Source organism: Phocoena phocoena, chromosome 7 (genome assembly GCF_963924675.1).
Source record: "Phocoena phocoena chromosome 7, mPhoPho1.1, whole genome shotgun sequence".
Lineage (NCBI taxonomy): Eukaryota > Metazoa > Chordata > Mammalia > Artiodactyla > Phocoenidae > Phocoena > Phocoena phocoena.
The window spans coordinates 48,672,207-48,690,672 of NC_089225.1; the positions used below are offsets into that span (position 1 = coordinate 48,672,207).

Sequence of the window (18,466 nt, forward strand, 5' to 3'; positions counted from 1 at the left end):
CTCATTGTAGTTTTGATTTGCATTTCTCTAATGATTAATGATGTTGAGCATTCTTTCATGTGTTTGTTGGCAATCTGTATATCTTCTTTGGAGAAATGTCTATTTAGGTCTTCTGCCCATTTTTGGATTGGGTTGTTTGTTTTTTTGTTATTGAGCTGCATGAGCTGCTTGTAAATTTTGGAGATTAATCCTTTGTCAGTTGCTTCATTTGCAAATATTTTCTCCCAGTCTGAGGGTTGTCTTTTCATCCTGTTTATGGTTTCCTTTGCTGTGCAAAAGCTTTTAAGTTTCATTAGGTCCCATTTGTTTATCTTTGTTTTTATTTCCATTTCTCTAGGAGGTGGGTCAAAAAGGATCTTGCTGTGATTTATGTCATAGAGTGTTCTGCCTATGTTTTCCTCTAAGAGTTTGTTAGTGTCTGGCCTTACATTTAGATCTTTAATCCATTTTGAGTTTATTTTTGTGTATGGTGTTAAGGGGTGTTCTAATTTCATACTTTTACATGTACCTGTCCAGTTTTCCCAGCACCACTTATTGAAGAAGCTGTCTTTTCTCCACTGTATATTCTTGCCGCCTTTATCAAAAATAAGGTGACCATATGTACGTGGGTTTATCTCTGAGCTTTCTATCCTGTTCCATTTATGAATATTTCTGTTTTTGTGCCAGTACCATACTGTCTTGATTACTGTAGCTTTGTAGTATAGTCTGATTCCTATAAGTCAGGGAGCCTGATTCCTCCAGCTCCGTTTTTCTTTCTCAAGATTGCTTTGGCTATTTGGGGTCTTTTGTTTTTCCGTACAAATAGTGAATTTTTTTGTTCTAGTTCTGTGAAAAATGCCAGTGGTAGTTTGATAGGGATTGCACTGAATCTGTAGATTGCTTTGGGTAGTATAGTCATTTTCACAATGTTGAGTCTTCCAGTCCAAGAACATAGTATATCTCTCCATCTATTTGTATCATCTTTAATTGCTTTCATCAGTGTCTTATAATTTTCTGCATACAGGTCTTTTGTCTCCTTAGGTAGGTTTATTCCTAGATATTGTCTTCTTTTTGTTGCAATGGTAAATGGGAGTGTTTTCTTAATTTCACTTTCAGATTTTTCATAATTAGTATACAGGAATGAGAGATTTCTGTGCATTCATTTCATATCCTGCTACTTTACCAAATTCATAAGTGACCCTATTTTTTCCTTCCAACTTTGCCTTTCTCTGACAAAGCAAAATATTTTAAATTCTGAGAGGCAACTTTTTGATTTAAAGAGCTTTAGTTTCAGAGAGGGGTTATTTCTTTTCTCATTAATTTTACTTTTCTTTCACAGTAAAATTAATTTTAGAGCAACCTAAATGAATGTTTATTCCCATTAATGACAGTCCTATCAATTGAGTGGAAAGTCTGCTTTTGATATGTATGCATTAGAGACATGCAGGTTAATAAAATAATGTTAAATATTCATAGCACAATAAAGTAGATGAACAGGACTCATATTACTGTTTTAGAAATAAGGAAAATCCTCAGAGAACTAAAAGTGACTTATTTATTATTAGCACTCAGACCCACATTAGGAATACTTGAGTTTTGCCCTTTTTTCCTGTGACCATTAACTTCATTATTTGAGCTCCTGACATAGGAATAAATTTCTGCCCATATTGAAATTCTGTTGAGTTTATTTTGGAATAGAAACATGTCAAGTCATTACAACATTGCTAAAAATCAAAGAGCCTCCCCCCCCCCAATTTGATGTTTTGCCTTAAATTAGAGTTTCAATGCCAAGGATGGGTTGTCTTGTAAGTGTAAGACAAAGTTATAGATAGTTCTAAAAATTAGTTTTATTATTAAGGATGTTGGGAAATGTTACCTGTCTATAATGAACAGAAGCATTTTAAAGTGGAATTCTCATTTTAGGAGAACATATTAGGGAAGCCTTTAAAGTTCTTTTCATACATTAAACCACATGAATGTATATAAATAAAGATCTAATAGCTCAACCTGTGAGTAAATCAAGGAGTGATATGCTTCAGTTTGAAGTTCTAGATAGGACTGGCTGAAATGCTAAAAGGTTATCTATCCTGTAATAGGCATGATCCCTCCAGCCCAAAGCTCCAAGATGGAAGAATTAGAAAAGTCCATCTTGATCACAAACCCAGGCATCCCTGAAAGCTGAGAATATGATGGGCTTTTAAACACTTCCAAGAATGATGATTCCAGCAATGTCTTAATGAGCTGTTTACATCTGAGAAAGCATGGTGAATACTTAAGTAACACCTATTACAGGAACACTTTGGATTTTGCTACCCTTAAAAATAATAGTTATTTCATATGAAAATTTTTTTTAGGGCACGACTACTGAAACGGAAATAAGAAAGAGACGGTCCAGTTCTTATCATGTTTCCATGGATCTGTTGGAAGATCCTACAGCAAAGCAAAGAGCAACGAGTATGGCTAGTATTTTGACCAACACCATGGAAGGTATGTCAGAAGTCTTACACACAATTACTTTGCGGTGCTCTGGTAATGATGAAAAAAACTCTCATAAGTTCTAAGAAAATTCTTCCTGACTTGACACCAAATCATCATTATGTCTTTTACTAAATAAAAGTAAAATCCATGTACAACACATGGATTCTATTGTCTCATACAGATTTTTACATTTAGCCTCCAGGAATCTACTGCAAATTCGAGGTATACTTGGAATACCACTTTGGTAGATAAAGTTCTAAGTTGTAGAAGCTTCTTATGTGCATGACATAAAAAGGAATGTAATGATAAATGTTTATTTTTATGGTGATGCTAACCCATTTAAATTGTATTAACTGCTTGAGACTCAAGCTATAAACTCTTTTGGTTTAACCAGATGTATAAATGAAAAAATGAGAATTAGGGTTTGATATTAACCTCTTTGAAGCAAAGTTTTCAAAATTTTGTAAAACTACTTTTGTCTCTCTCTGATCAGATATTACAATATCTCAGCTTTCTCTTTAGTTGCAGATTATATGTGAGTAGTGAATATATTGTTTAGAGGTCTGGATCTTATAATTCCAAAATAAAGACTTTGAGGACAGCTTGATTTGCGATCAATCATTGGCTCTGTGTGTTAGCTTGAGACTCTACACTTGTTCCTTCATCAGTAAAGTGTGGGTAATGACGTTTAGATTAAAGTTGTTGTAAAGATTAAATAAGGCCTCATATATAAAGTACCTATGTATGTAGAAGCACCTGGCATGTAGAAGACAGTCAATAAATATTATTATTGGTTGTTTTATTGTTGTTTTGTTAATTCACATGTTTGTGCCTTTCTATACTGTAAGTGAATTCAAACATCATCAACTTCAGCTACTTGGAAAATACTTTCATGTAAAATATATTCTATCCTCCTCCCTTGCTGTCCTTTCCCCTTCTCTCCTTTTCTCTTTTATAACCCCTCCCTTTTCTTCCCCTCCGAAGTGTGTGTGTGTGTGTGTGTGTGTGTGTGTTTGTGTGTGTGTGTAGATGTGTCAAAGGAAAAAGAAAGATGGAGAATGAAGGAGAGAGCGCGAACATGTGCTCATGCCTTTCTTCCTGTTAGTTATAGTTTCTCTTGACACTGGATAGATTCTTGCAATAATTATTTTCCAGTCTGAAGGCAAAGATCCCGTGATACTAATATCAGTACCAAAAGCCTAAAAGTCACAGCTAGGAAAATCTCACAGTGTAGATGGCCTTACATATCACAGCCATGTCAGTTACTGCAGGACCCAATTTTCATAATGTCCTAATGCAATATCAGAAATCTTTTCACTGATTTCTATGGAATATTAAACTCAGTACGTTCTTCCCCAACCTCGCCTGCGTTAGCTTGCACTCCCTCTCCCCCCCCAGCTGCCAGTAGCTTGCTCCTCCCTGTCCCTCCAGGTAAATCTTTTGAAGATTCTCTGGTCTTCTGCTCCTTGCCATAGCAAAACCACTGAGAGGAAGCTGCCAGTGGTTCTGCTACCGATGTCAGCAGCATGTCTGCTCCCTAAAGCGAGAAGTAGAGAAGGAGACAGGGTAAGTCTAAATTAACAGTCCTACTTTGAACTTCTGATAGCATTAAGTTTGGGCTAACTTAAGAAATTACTTAAAAAACATCAACCCACCGCCACAAGATTGGACTTGTCCACTAATTAAGATACGGAGTTAAAAATGAGTGCACCCACGTCGCCCTCCATGCAAATGTGTCTCATGGACTTGCTTAGAATGAAAAGGATGTCCTAGAGATAAGTGTAACTTAGGAAGCAGGAGACTGAGTGTTTGGTTTTAATATCTGCAGAGCTTTTAACTTTATATTTATGTGGGGGAAAATGGCTGAGTTTTCATTCTGTTTTTCATTGGTTGTGTAGAATGCAAAGCCTACTTTTTTTTATTCGATTATATCTAAACATTTTGAATCTGACATTAATCAAGGCTTGTTGTTAGCAGTACATAGCATATACATGCAACTAGAGCTGTCTTTAATATAATCCTTTTTTGTTCCTAATAACAGTGGAAAGGTGTCTTAGGTTGACATAATCTGTTTATTTGGAGATCCTTCCTTCTATGTCTAATCATGGTTTAGTTCACCTTTCCTTTTTGGAACCAGGCTTGTTGATCCAGGCTGGCAACTTTTGTTTTCCTTCTTTTGAACTACAGCTAAGTCTCCATTGTCCAGGCAATGAATGAATGGCCTCCTACTTAATGACACTGTAGGAGATAAGGAAAAATGAATTGTTTGCTTTTCAAGTTTTTAAAATGCAAAAACCATATGGAAATGTTTCCAGGTCAAATCCTTGGGAAGGTGGTGGGAGGGTGAGGTACAAGCACTGAGGAATTGAGGGGAGCCAGCAAAAGATCTAAACTGGGCTGTAAATGATTTTCAGTGTGGATAACCCACCCAGGAAAAATGGAGACGTGGCTGTAGTTCTCCCTGAGTGCTTTGTTTTGTTTCAAAGTGTGATATTCTTTTTTATTTTTTTATTTTTTAGCATGAATAATTGAATGATTTTATTTTAGAATTTAACAACTCCGCTCCACTTTTTCCTGGTGTCAAGACGAGCAACACTGGCTGCATTTTGAACTTTTCTCTGATTTACTTTTTCCACACAGTTTCTATTTGCTTCTCTTTATCTGCTAAATTACAAGTAACATTTTAAAAAATACTTATTCTGACTGTACATAGGCAAAGAGCTTTTTCAATTCTCTTTTGTTATTTACTGTAAGTAGTAAAGCCTTTTTACCTTCAGTATAAATATGGGTTTATTCGGGAGTCTTAAAAGCTTATACAAAACAGTGCATGATAACTATATTTATATTTTTCTTCTGATTTACAATTCAACTATTGTTTACTGTTTACAAAATTACATTTAAGAGAAAAGGAAATAAGCTGGGTGCTTGAAGAATTTCAGTATATAAAGAGATAATTGAAGAATCTACCTCTCATGGAATTCTGTTAAAAATAATAAGGAAATTAATTTACTTTAGGGAAGTAGTAAACTTTATAATATTGGTAGTGAATGTTTATCAGCAAAGCAAAAATCACTACCTATGGTCATGTTTGTCCATTGCATAAACTCTCTTGAAAAGTTTAATTCTTAGTAAACTGTACCAGGTTTGGAGGGATATTCCAGTTGCCACGGTAGTAATACTGAAGTGACCAACCAGAGTCATGCTATGGATGAACAAAGAATCTTTTCCTCTATTTTAGTGCTAATCGGTGATGGTCTTACATTTGGCAGAGCAGGTAACAGAGTGCAGCAATGATATTGGCAGAAAACAACAACTTCTGAATTCTTTTCTCACTCAAGAGTTGATTAAGAGAGAAATATACCAAAGGAAAAGAGCAGATAATTACCCACTTCCTAATTCTCCCAAATTCTTTGCCATTATTTACTAAGTTTCAGTATTTACAGTATCACCTTATAGATCTGTGCATTTCTGTCTTTTCTCTCCTATTATTTAGTTGAAATTCTTTTTGAAATCATTGTATTTTTTAAAAATAAATGTATTTTTATATGAAATCTTATATCATAGGTTTGGTGTGATAGTTACACATTTTAATATATTAAAATAAATGCATACCATTAAAATTTATGAATTCTACATATGTTCTACCTAAGCTCCTCTTGTATTTTACCAGTAGTACATAAGTCCCATTTTGTGAAACAGTTAAGTTTTCAGTTTCTTAGGTTTGATATTTCCTTTTCTTTTGTGCCATCTAGTTAAATTAAGAAATACTGCTGAGTTTAATATACAGGCCTATATCTAATTAGGCTTAACTAGAAACTTTTTAACTAAGACTGGTGACACTGACAAAACTATCTCATTAAAATACACGAAGAACATATCTAATCCAAGAAACTGAGATTCAGCATGACTGATAAAGGTTTTAAAGACATCTCCTGAGAGGTGTTCTTTGATAATGTATGTCTTGCTCTATCTGGAACATAGATGAGCTTTAAGTATACTTAACACAAGTCCTACCCATTAATTTCTGATAGCCTTAAAGATAATTATCAGACTATTTAATATTGTAGATAGAATCTTGGAAACCATGTTTAACCAAGATAAGTTTGGAAAGTTTACTAGCCTTTCTGTGCCCACACTTTTTATGACAGCTAATCCACTGTAAGTGCTTTCCTGCTCAACCATCAGATTAACCTATAATGCCTTTTAACAACTTTAGATTTTTAAAAAATCACTTGCAGTTTAAACCAAAGGCTGCTTAATAGGAAGGAAGCAGTTTTCATAAGTATTCTAACCTTTTTCTTCCAGAACTTGAAGAATCCAGACAGAAATGCCCACCCTGCTGGTATAAATTTGCTAACATGTGTTTGATTTGGGACTGCTGTAAGCCATGGTTAAAGGTGAAACATCTCGTCAACTTGGTTGTGATGGACCCTTTTGTTGACCTGGCCATCACCATCTGCATTGTCTTAAATACCCTCTTCATGGCCATGGAGCACTATCCCATGACGGAGCAGTTTAGCAGTGTGCTGTCAGTCGGGAACCTGGTAAGGCTCACTGAGGGTTACTCTACCCATTGAAAGAGTTCATGATTGCCTTAATGAGTTTCACATATCACTCTCAAATTAAATATGAATTAATTGTCGTATATACCTGGACAGCAAAAGTTCAGCATCACTTTTTTATAACAAAAATATACTGCTACAGTTTAGCAGTGGAAAAGATTCAAAGATTTATGTATAGTTTGATTTAGAATTAAATATAAATTGCCCATTCTTTACAAAGATTATTATGAATTATGGAGGATATTGATTTATGGTAAAATCCTGATGTGTTTCTCAGGTATTTAGAATAGATTCTTTCAGACATGTCTACATTTGCCAAACAAATTATAAAATATGCCAAGTCAGATAATTTTGAAATATCATCTGTTCATAACTGAAGATGGATTTTTAAGAGAGGAAACATCATAGAGGTTATTATTTCTGTTTGAATTTGTCCTATAAATTTAAGAATTTAAAAATGATTAATTTTTGTATACACTTTTACTTAAAATTTTGTATTAACATTCATGGATACATGGTAGAATGATAGAAATGAAAGTAAAGTGGTCTTTTACAGAGAAACAAAATGAATAAATTCAGGCAACAAAAGTATATTAATATCAATATGAGGCTTATTAAGTTCTCATGAACCTCCCAACTTGATAAATGAACATATAAACAGGTTCTATATAGATAGTAAATGATATATTCTGAAGTATAATACACAATATTTTTAAACTCTGAAGTAACCACTATTTTTTTATTATAATCCAGATAGATCTTAACTGCTAAAGTTAACACATATATGCTGACCACTTATTTTGTACCAGGCATTATATTAAATGGTTTATGTAAAATCCCTCTCTCTAGGTTCCCACAAAGTCAGTCCTCAGGTAGATACTATGAATGTCTGCATTTTACAGTGGGAGAAACTATACCCATGAGAAATTCACAGAGCAATGGAAGCTCTGAATACTGTATCAGAGACTCTAAAAGATATTTCGGAGACTACTTTAAGCTCTGGCCAAAAATCACAAAACTTTAGGAAAGAACAATAACATTACCTGGTCCAAATTTTTTCACATATATAGGAATCACTTCAACATTATCTATAAAAAGTGAGCAAGAGATCAAAGAAGCATATGGAGGTGGATATTAGGAAACAACTCAAATGGGCTTAAGCAAAAATAAAGATAATTCATTACTTCAAGTAACTAAAGTCCATTTGGGCATAGGTCCACATTTTAATCTGGCTAGATTCAGGTTCTCAGTCAATGTCATTGGGAGTTAGCATCTTGCCAACTTTTTCCCAGTATGTTTTTTCATCTCTGTCTGGGTATTCTATTGATGGTAACAGTCTACCAACTTTTATCCTGACACAGCTCTTTAAGCAGAAGGATTGTGCCTCCTAACTAGTGGTTCCAACAAAAGCCCAAGAATTGAATATCATTGGCCTGGTTGGAGTTACATGACCATTTCTAAGTCAGTCAGTTAATCTGATTCTAGGGTTAGAATGCCCTATTTGGCCAAACCAGAACCATGTCTTATCACTGGAAGCAGAGTAAATGAATACAATTATGAAGAAGAAAATTAGGTCTACCATTATCAGAAGAAGAGAGAGTGGATGCTGGAAAGACGTAAACAACAAATGGACAGTTCAAAATAGGACTTGTCTTATGTGTTAAGGAAGATAATGAAATAGCAGAAAATATATAGACAGGATTCACATTCTTCTCAAGTACATATGGAATATTCCCCAGCATAAGCGATAGGTAGGTCATAAAACAAGCCTCATTAAACTTAAAAAGATTGAAATCAAAGTATTTTTTCTCACAAAAATAGAATGAAATTAGAAATCAATAAACAGGAATTTGGAAAATTTATAAATATATGGAAATTAAAAGCAGACTTGTAAATAACCGATAGGTTAAAAAAGAAATCACAAGAAAAATTAGAAAATACTTCGAGATGAATGAAAATGAAAACACACCGAACTGAAATAGTGCCTAGAGGGAAATTTATGCTGTAAATGCCTGTAGTAAAAAAATAATACTTCAAATCCATAATCTATATTTTCACCTTAGGAAACTAGAAAAAAGAAGAGCAAACTAAATCTTAAACTAGCAGAAGAAAGGAAATAATAAAGAATAGAGTGGAAATGAATGAAATAGTGAATAGGAAAACATCAGAAAAAAATCAACAAACCCAAAAGTTGATTTTTTGAAAAGAGCAATAGAAATGACAAATCTTAAGCTATACTTACCAAGAAAAAGAGAGAAAATTCAAATTACTAAAAGCAGGAATGAAGAGGGGACATCACTATTGATCTTACAGAAATAGAAAGGAGTATACAGAGTACTATAAATAATTGTACCAACAAATTAGATAACCTAGAGGAAATGGAAAAATTCCTAGAAAGTAACAAATCACTGAAACTGACTCAAGAAGAAATAGAAAATACGAAAAAACTTATAACAAGTAAAAATTGAATTAGTAATCAAAAAATGTTCCCACAAAGGAAAACCTAGGCCCAGATGATTTCTTTGGTGAATCCTACCAAATATTTAAAGAATTAACACCAATCCTTCACAAATTGTTCCAAAAAAAAAAAAGAATAGAAGGAAATACTTCCCAAGAGTTTGGAATTTAAAGCTGACCAAGATGGAGAAATTGAACAAAGACTTTGGGCTTTCCTTTAAAACCCCAAAGGGGTTACACTAAAGGAGTAAAGGCTATGTCAGAGAACCAGAAGATTCAACTAGGACAAAGAGCAAACCAAAATAGCTGTGCCCTACTTAAGTATTAAACCTAACTACCATAAGTTCAAAGTGGCCAACCTATAATTTAACTTCCTGCTAGGACAAAAATCAGTACTTTTTAGAGAAAAATAATTGAATCAAAACTCTCTACATTATTCACATCACATAAAAAATTACATGATATATGAAGAAATAGGAAACTGTAACTTGAGTTGAGAGAAAAAAATACTCAATTGAAGTAGATCCAGAGATGGCTGAATTACTAAAATTAGCATTAAAGGACATTAGAGGACCTATTATAAATACATTTAACAAATTGAAGGAAAAAAATGGTCATCAAGAATAAACAGATGGAGAATATGAGCAGAAAAAATAGAAACTATATAAAAGAATTAGCTAGACATTTTAGAACTGAAAAGTACAAATTTGAAAATGAAAAATTCACTGGATGAGTTTAAAAGAAAATTGCAGATGTCAGAAGAAAGTGTCAAACTTGAAGCAAACCAGTAGAAATTATCCAATTTGAACAGCAGAGAAAAACTTACAGGAAAAATGAACTAAGTCACACTAATCTGCAGAATACCATCAAGTGGTCTAATATTTACATAAGGGAGACTCAGAAGGACAAAAGAATGGAACAAAACAAATATTTGGAGAAATAATGACCAAAATGTTCTCAAATTTGATGAAAGATATTAACTTAGACACCTTAATATTAAATTGTAAAATTTCAGTGAACATCAACAAGGATAAATATAAAATTAACTACATTGGACACATCTTAGCCAAGCTGTGAAAACAAAAGAAACTTTTAGAAGCAGCCAGAAGAAAAATACGTATTATATACAAGGGATTAACATCTCGTCAGAAACAGTTCAGGCCATAAGAAAGTGGCCTGATGAAAAAAAGAAGTTAAAACATTATTCTATGGTGAAACTATCTATCAAAAACTAGTGTGAAATAAAGAATTTTAATATAAACAAAACCTTAAAAAAGTTGTTACACCGGAATTATGCTGCAAGAAATGCTAAAGGAAGTTCTTCAGGCTGAACGGGAAGAATGTATTAGATGGAAATTTGAGAATGATGGTCACTAGAAATGAATAAATGTGGGTAAATAGAAAATACTGGTTTTTTTCCCTTAATTTCTTGAAAAGACAACTGATTATTTAAAGCAAGCATTTATAGCATATGTAAGTATAAACTATATGAAAATATTAGCACATGTGATTGGGGTGGCCAAGATTTCTTGGAAAAGAGACAAAAAGTGCTATACATTATTTAAATATTTATAGAATATTCAAACAATAGAATTCTACTCAACAATAAAAGGAGGAAAAACTGGTAATACATGCATGGGTGAATTTCAACTTGAACTATTCAAGAGATATTTGGAAAAGTTAGCAAGACTCTCATGTTTCTGAGCTGGCCACCGAGGTAGAGAGTCATTCCATTTAAGAGAAGCAAGGTTGTGCAGAGAAAGTGATGAAATGAATTTTGGACCTGTTGAATTTGAGGTACCTGTGAGACAGTTATCCAGTGGAGGTGTTGAATAAGGAAATAAGGATGTAGTTCTGGAATTCAGGGGATATGCTTGAATGGGAAAATAGATCTCAAAATGTAAAGTTATTGTAAAAAGAAAATTAGATTAAGAAGGTTGAGGACAGAAAGACCTCTGAAAAAATCCAGTGTTGAATGATTTGTTGGAGGAGGAAAAGCAACTGAGAAGTATCCAGGGAGATGTGGATCACTGAAGCCAGGACAGAAACTATTTTAAGGAACAAGGAACAGACAACGTTGTGAAAAACTCCTAAAGAGGCAAGCAAGATAACTATTAAAAGTTCAATTGAATTTATCAATGGCAGTTTCGGTTATGTTGGTGAAATTGGTTAAAGCAGTTTGTGCTGCTGGCAGGTCAGGGGGTAAGTTAAAGAAATGGAACTAGTGAGTACAGACAAGTACACAAACTCTTAACGAAGTTGGGCTATGAAGAGAAGACAGATGGTGGTAGCTAATGGGGGAAGTTGAATGCAAGGAGAGTTTCTTTTATGATGCTGGTGGTAGTTTTAAGGTGGAGAGGGACTGAGTATCTGTTGATACTTGTAAAATCCCAAAAGGAAGCAGTCAGTAGCAGGAAGAGGTTGAAACTACAGGTTAATTGATAAAGTGAATTCTTCAAGAAGTCCAAAGAAGATACATAATTGCAGCTGCAGAAATTAGAGCAAAGCAGTGACATGTCTTTAATTTTTAACAGGAAAAGAAAAAGCAAAGTATGGTGTGGATGTAAGTAGTTTGGTAGATATAAGGAAACTGAGTAAGTTCAGGTTGACTGACTTCCATTATCTCTGAGATGCAGAAGTACTGAGAGTGGAGAATAAAGAAAAATGGTTGAAGACACGTGGAAAATTTAAAATAGTTGTAGAGAAAGAAAATGGAGAATAGAGAATGCTGCTTCTCTTTGGCCAGGAAAATAATTTTTTTTTTTTAAAAGCATCCTTAACATCTATAGGGCTAGTGGTGACCTTGTTTATTACAGACAATATAAAGCCTTTTTAGCACCAGCCTTGCCTGCAGGGCCAAGGGAGGGAACCAAACTATTAGGTAATTATTTGGTGAGTTTTTGGAGGGCTAGGGAGAAGAATATTAATTTTATTGTCTTAATTCTTGTATTCTTTATCACTTGATAAACCTTAAATATAGTAAACAATTAAATATTGATTTGAATACAAACCATTTGAGGATACTAATTTCCTGGACCCAAACCAATTTTTGTGTGTGTGTGTGTGGTACGCGGGCCTCTCACTGTTATGGCCTCTCCCGTTGCGGAGCACAGGCTCCGGACGCGCAGGCTCAGCGGCCATGGCTCACGGGCCCAGCCGCTCCGCGGCATGTGGGACCTTCCTGGACCGGGGCACAATCCTGTGTCCCCTGCATCGGCAGGCGGACTCTCAACCACTGTGCCACCAGGGAAGCCCCCAAACCAATTTTTAAAACTCAGAATTGAATCGTGATTTGTTGGGACTAAATTAAATTGCTCAATAGTTATTTATGTTTTCAAGAGTCTTCATTTGTGTAATAAACATTTCTCCCTTAGGTCTTCACTGGGATCTTCACAGCAGAAATGTTTCTAAAGATAATTGCCATGGATCCATATTATTACTTTCAAGAAGGCTGGAATATTTTTGATGGTTTAATTGTGAGCCTTAGTTTAATGGAACTTGGTTTGGCAAACGTGGAAGGATTGTCAGTTCTCCGATCATTTCGACTGGTAAATTAACTGAGAGTAAACATAATGTTTTTATAAATAATTTAATTAGTAGTCACTCTTTTCTAGAAAAAAATTACAAGATTTCCCATAGCTTTAATATTATTTGAATATACTTCTAACAAAGCAGGTGGTAATTTCTTCTTCCTCATAGTTTTAATGCATAGATTAAGTTTATTCAAATGAACAGGCAATAGTTCTGTCCTTAGTAATTGAATTGCAAGGCTAATGGGGAGAGAGAAAATGGAGGTCATAGATAAACGCATATCAAATTAAACAACACAATATGTACCTCTCAGCTATATAGGGGTTTGCTTACCCATGATAAGGCTTGGTTGCGGCTTTGGGTGGGCTCATCTTTCTACCAGAGGCTAAGGGATCATGGAGTTGCCCACTTTGCCCCCTTAGAAGCCAAGACCCGGGACTGGGTAGAGTGTACAGGGAAAGAAGACAGAGCTCCTATACATCTGCTCCTTCAGCCAGGTCAGGAAGTCACCAAATACACTCTCTGAGAAGAGTTGCCTGTGTTATACTTTAATTTTAAAGAAAGGGTCTTTCATTTGATCTTTATATTTCAAAGTTTATGGATCTTTTACAGATGAGACAAAATATCACTTGACACATTGCCATTTGAAGTTTGGTATGTTTTATTGTGCTGTTTATTTGAGTTGGCTCTAACTTTTTGTGATTTATTTTGAAACAACAGAGGTTGTATATAGTTAGTAAAGACAGATTCTTATAGGCAACTTATCTTAACAGTGATTAGTTTCAAGACTTTGTTGTGAAGTCTGTTTAGAAACTCCCTTACCACTTTCAAATTTGTGTTAAGATCCTTAGAGCTGTGATTTCCTTTCCTAGTCTTCATGGATAGCTGTAGATCTTAATTTGAAGCTAGAAGGATGCAAAAAAAAAACAAAACAAAAATTAGCAATGATTATATAACAAGTAAATATGGGCAACTACTTTTAAGAAGCTTAGTAAATCTTTGTGATAATGTGATGCATTGGGGAGATAGAAGGCATAATAACATCAGTGTCTTGCTTAGTATACCATGCCCTTTTGCATTAATTATTCTCTGGGAATAAATTAAAATTTTTGGTTCTTATATCTGCTCCTTTGGGTCACCTAGCTGCCATTAAATAATGCACTACTCTTGACCTGACATTTACTGAAGCATCGGAAATAAAATGCTGCTGCTATTTAATGGTAAATGGTACTCTAGAGGCTTCTAATACAACCAATGTGTCAGGCACAGTAGTGGAGAGCCATTCCACACTATAATGAGTTGATTAATTAAATCACTGAAGACATAAAGGTTGACAGAATACAGCTTTTTACTCAAGTCCAAGTATTTCTTCCTTGAATATAATAAATCTCCTTTAAAATACAGCCTAATATTATAGCAAGCTACAGATGTAGCAGTCCAGATATTTAAAGAAATTAGTTGGTTTTTCTCTTGTACCTTATATAAGTGTCGTTTGCACTTGTGCATTTCAGCATTATATTTCAAGTACACTGAAAAATATATCCACTTTGGGCTTTTAAATAATGAGAGCCTCTACTTTTCTGAAAGAGTCTTTTCTAATTAATCACCACTAATGTTAGATATCTCAGTTCCTTACAGAAAAACAAAAAGAATCGTATAAATGCTTATGTGAGATTCAGGAATATTTGGTGAATCTTATTCTTTGAATGCTGATGAAAAACCGTATAATTATTTTATTTACAATATAAACTATTTCAAAATGAAAAATATCCCATGGTAACAAACTAATACATTTGCCAGATAATAGTTTGGCATATGAATAATCCATCATCTAAAATTGAGACACTGTAGACTTTTCCTACAAACAAATATGCAGATTCTTCAGAATGCAGAGCAGTAATGGCCTTCTTGCTTTTGTTTCCAGCTCAGAGTTTTCAAATTGGCAAAATCTTGGCCGACTCTGAACATGCTGATAAAGATCATTGGCAATTCAGTGGGGGCTCTGGGTAACCTCACCTTGGTGTTGGCCATCATCGTCTTCATTTTTGCCGTGGTCGGCATGCAGCTCTTTGGTAAGAGCTACAAAGAATGTGTCTGCAAGATTTCCAATGATTGTGAACTCCCGCGCTGGCACATGCATGACTTCTTCCACTCCTTCCTGATTGTGTTCCGAGTGCTGTGTGGAGAGTGGATAGAGACCATGTGGGACTGCATGGAGGTCGCCGGTCAAACCATGTGCCTTACTGTCTTCATGATGGTCATGGTCATTGGAAACCTGGTGGTATGTGGTAAAACATTTTTCTCATTTTCAGTAAAAGACAATGTAACCATGAAAAAGTATGTTCAACTGAGGAATGTTTTGAATGTTTTTTTTTTAAATCAATTCTCAATTTTCATGGTGGCAGGAGTCAGGTATAGCTCAGACTATTGAAATCCACATGAACTCTTTTTAAGTATTTCCTTATTCATTATTTTTATTTTTTCCAATTTTATTGAGCTATAATTGATATGCAACATAAACTCTTAAAATGTCTTTTGAACCAAAGCTGTTCTTCATCTCTGTACCTCTTATTGATCATGGAGAGGGCCATTTTTGGCTTTTATATTTCAGTTCTTGTACTAAGCATGGAAGTGCCATGAAGAACAGTCATTCATTTTATTTATAAGTACTAATAATAGTATCACTTGAAAATGTTTCGAATTTGGGTTCTCTACAAGTTGGAGTTTAAAAAAAATAGTGATAATCTCAGTCCATTAAAAGCACATAAGGTATTGTTGCCTAGAAACTACAGTATGAACAAGTAACACTGACTCAAGAATCACTTGTTTATCATTTCTGTGTAAAATGAACCATGTCCAACACATCTCTGCTGAGTCCTGGAGGCATGGGAAAGATGATAGGAAGATATATATGGCATTGTGATATGACATTTACCTAAACAGGAGTAAAAATAGGAACTAGTAAGTGAAAAAATGTGAAAGTGAAGTGTTATATGTCAAGTTCACAAGATGGAAACTTTGCTTTACAGTGGCAAGGATGATCAGGCAAGGCTTTGTCAAGGAGTTCAGCCCTGAAATATCTTTAGTGAGATGTAAGATTTAGCTCGGTAAGAAGAAAGGTAGACTGTCCCAAGCCAGGGAACAGTGGACCCAGTGGTTGGGGAAGAAAGGACAGTAGATTCTCTAAGAGGGATCAGGCTCTTATACTTTAAATATAAAGTTATTATACTAAGGTGCTTGATTAGGCCCCAGTCCAGTGGAATAGTCATAACCAATATTTTAAAGTATGCAATTTATAGACTTAATTTCCTTTCACATCAAAGCAACTTCCAATTCCCCAGAGGAAAAGAAAAGGGAGGGGGAAAAAAAGCAAAAGATTATTATTTATTTCTATTTATCCCAAGATTTCAACCTCCTCAGTATTAGCTTAGATAATTCTAACCTCTTCTTAAAATAACAACAAACATGAACAGTGTACAGTCCAGAAATATGAACAGTGGCCTAAAACAATAAACATTTATTAATTATTTCATAGTTTCTGTGGGTCTGAAATTTGGGGGCACCTTATCTGGGTGCTTCTGGCTTTGGGCCTGTCATAAGGTTGCTGTCAGGATGTTGGCAGGGAACTCAGTTATCTTGACTAAGACAGGAGGATCAGCTTCTAAGAAGCCTCACTCTCATGGCTATTGGCAGGAGGTCCCAATTCCTCTTTGTTGGCTGTTGGTAGAAGGCTTCAGTTTTTCTCCACATGTATCTCACCATAGGGTTGTTGATTATTTCATGACATGGCAACTGGCTTCTCCCAGAGCAGGTGACACAAAACAAAGGGCAAGGAGAAAGCCCTCTTTATGTTCTAATCTTGAAGTCACGTACTGTCACTTCTGCCATATTGTATTCATAAGAAGCTAGTCACTAAAAGGAACTCACACTTAAGAAAAAGGGATTAGGCTTTCACTTTTGAAGAGAAGAGTATCAAATAATTTATATACATAAATATATATATATATATATATATATATATATATATATATATATATATATATATATATATATATATATATATATATATATATATATATATATATATATATATTTTGGTTTTGACCATGCTGCGTGGCATGCAGGATTTTAGTTCCCCAACCAGGGATCAAACCCGTGCCCCCTGCAATGGAAGTGTGGAGTCCTAACCACTGGACTGCCAGGGAATTCCCCTGTAGATTTACTTTAAAGCCACCACAATTCCAAATACAACTTGCTTGCTTTCAGAAAAGTGCAATATTGCATAGAACAGAAAGAAATGGTCATAAGGTTAATAGAAAAGAAACAAAGAAAAGGTCATAGGTTTGATTTTAGATTTGATTTGATTTCATTTATATATTTGGCATACATTGGAAGAAAAGAATAAAAGGCAGAGAACAGAACCCTTTATGACAACGAGTGAGCAGATCAGACACAAGCAACAGGGAATTCATAGTGGGAGTAGTAGAAAGTAAGTTTGGGGCCAAACTGTGTAGAGTTTAATTTATGAAAAGGCTGACTTTGCATAACAAAATTGGAGTTTTTCTGTAGGCAATTCAGAGCTACATATGGCTTTTTATCAGGAAAGTGACAATGAGCAAGTGGGATTTTGGTAGAATTCATGTAGCCAGAAAACACAGAGTGAACTTAAAGAGAAGGAAACTCAACATATCACATGTCATCTATTAGTTTACTGAAATAAGACACATGTCTCTAACTGTATGGAGGATTCAAGTTGAAAGAGAATTTCACGAAGTATCCATGCCTATGGATGACATTTAATATTAATTTGGATGGCTGTATATGCATAAAAAGATATAGCCTATAAAATAATAATTTCCATCTATTGGCATAAATTTAAATTCTGTACATTAAAAAAATTTTTTTTTATTTTTGGGTGCATTGGGTCTTTGTTGCTGTGCGCGGGCTTTCTCTAGTTGCGGCGAGCCGGGGCTACTCTTCGTTGCAGTGCACGGGCTTCTCATTGTGATGGCTTCTCTTGTTACGGAGCACGGGCTCTAGGCACACGGGCTTCAGTAATTGTGGCACGTGGGCTCAGTAGTTGTGGCTTGCAAGCTCTAGAGCGCAGGCTTAGTAGTTGTGGCGCATGGGCTTAGTTGCTCCGCGGCATGTGGGATCTTCCCAGACCAGGGCTCAAACCCATGTTCCCTGCATTGGCAGGTGGATTCTCAACCACTGTGCCACCAGGGAAGCCCTAAGTTCTGTACATTTTTTAAAAAATTAAAGAATCTCCCTTTTTTTTTTTTTTACTATAAGTTAAAAAATAGTCCTCCTTTTGTGATATCTTGGATATTTTTTCTGGAGTAACTAGGTAGTAATAGTATCTGTCATGTTTACCACTATTAAGGAAATGTGTTCATATCACATTTGCTTAAATAAGACTGACTGAAACTGATGCAGTGCGTCCTACAATCCTTCCT

The 18,466-nt window shown here is 34.9% G+C and overlaps 1 protein-coding gene across 11 annotated transcripts in view; it reads left to right on the forward strand.

The window, feature by feature from the left end:
- The window catches only part of LOC136125949 (sodium channel protein type 2 subunit alpha), an 89,804-nt gene that overhangs the window by 30,474 nt on the left and 40,864 nt on the right, over nucleotides 1-18,466 (forward strand). For all 11 annotated transcript variants that reach the window (XM_065880958.1, XM_065880961.1, XM_065880965.1 and 8 more), the window contains exons 12-15: nucleotides 2,334-2,466; nucleotides 6,763-7,001; nucleotides 12,851-13,024; nucleotides 14,932-15,288. In XM_065880958.1, the coding sequence (XP_065737030.1) occupies nucleotides 2,334-2,466; nucleotides 6,763-7,001; nucleotides 12,851-13,024; nucleotides 14,932-15,288 (903 nt within the window). The remainder of the gene's footprint in view (nucleotides 1-2,333; nucleotides 2,467-6,762; nucleotides 7,002-12,850; nucleotides 13,025-14,931; nucleotides 15,289-18,466) is intronic.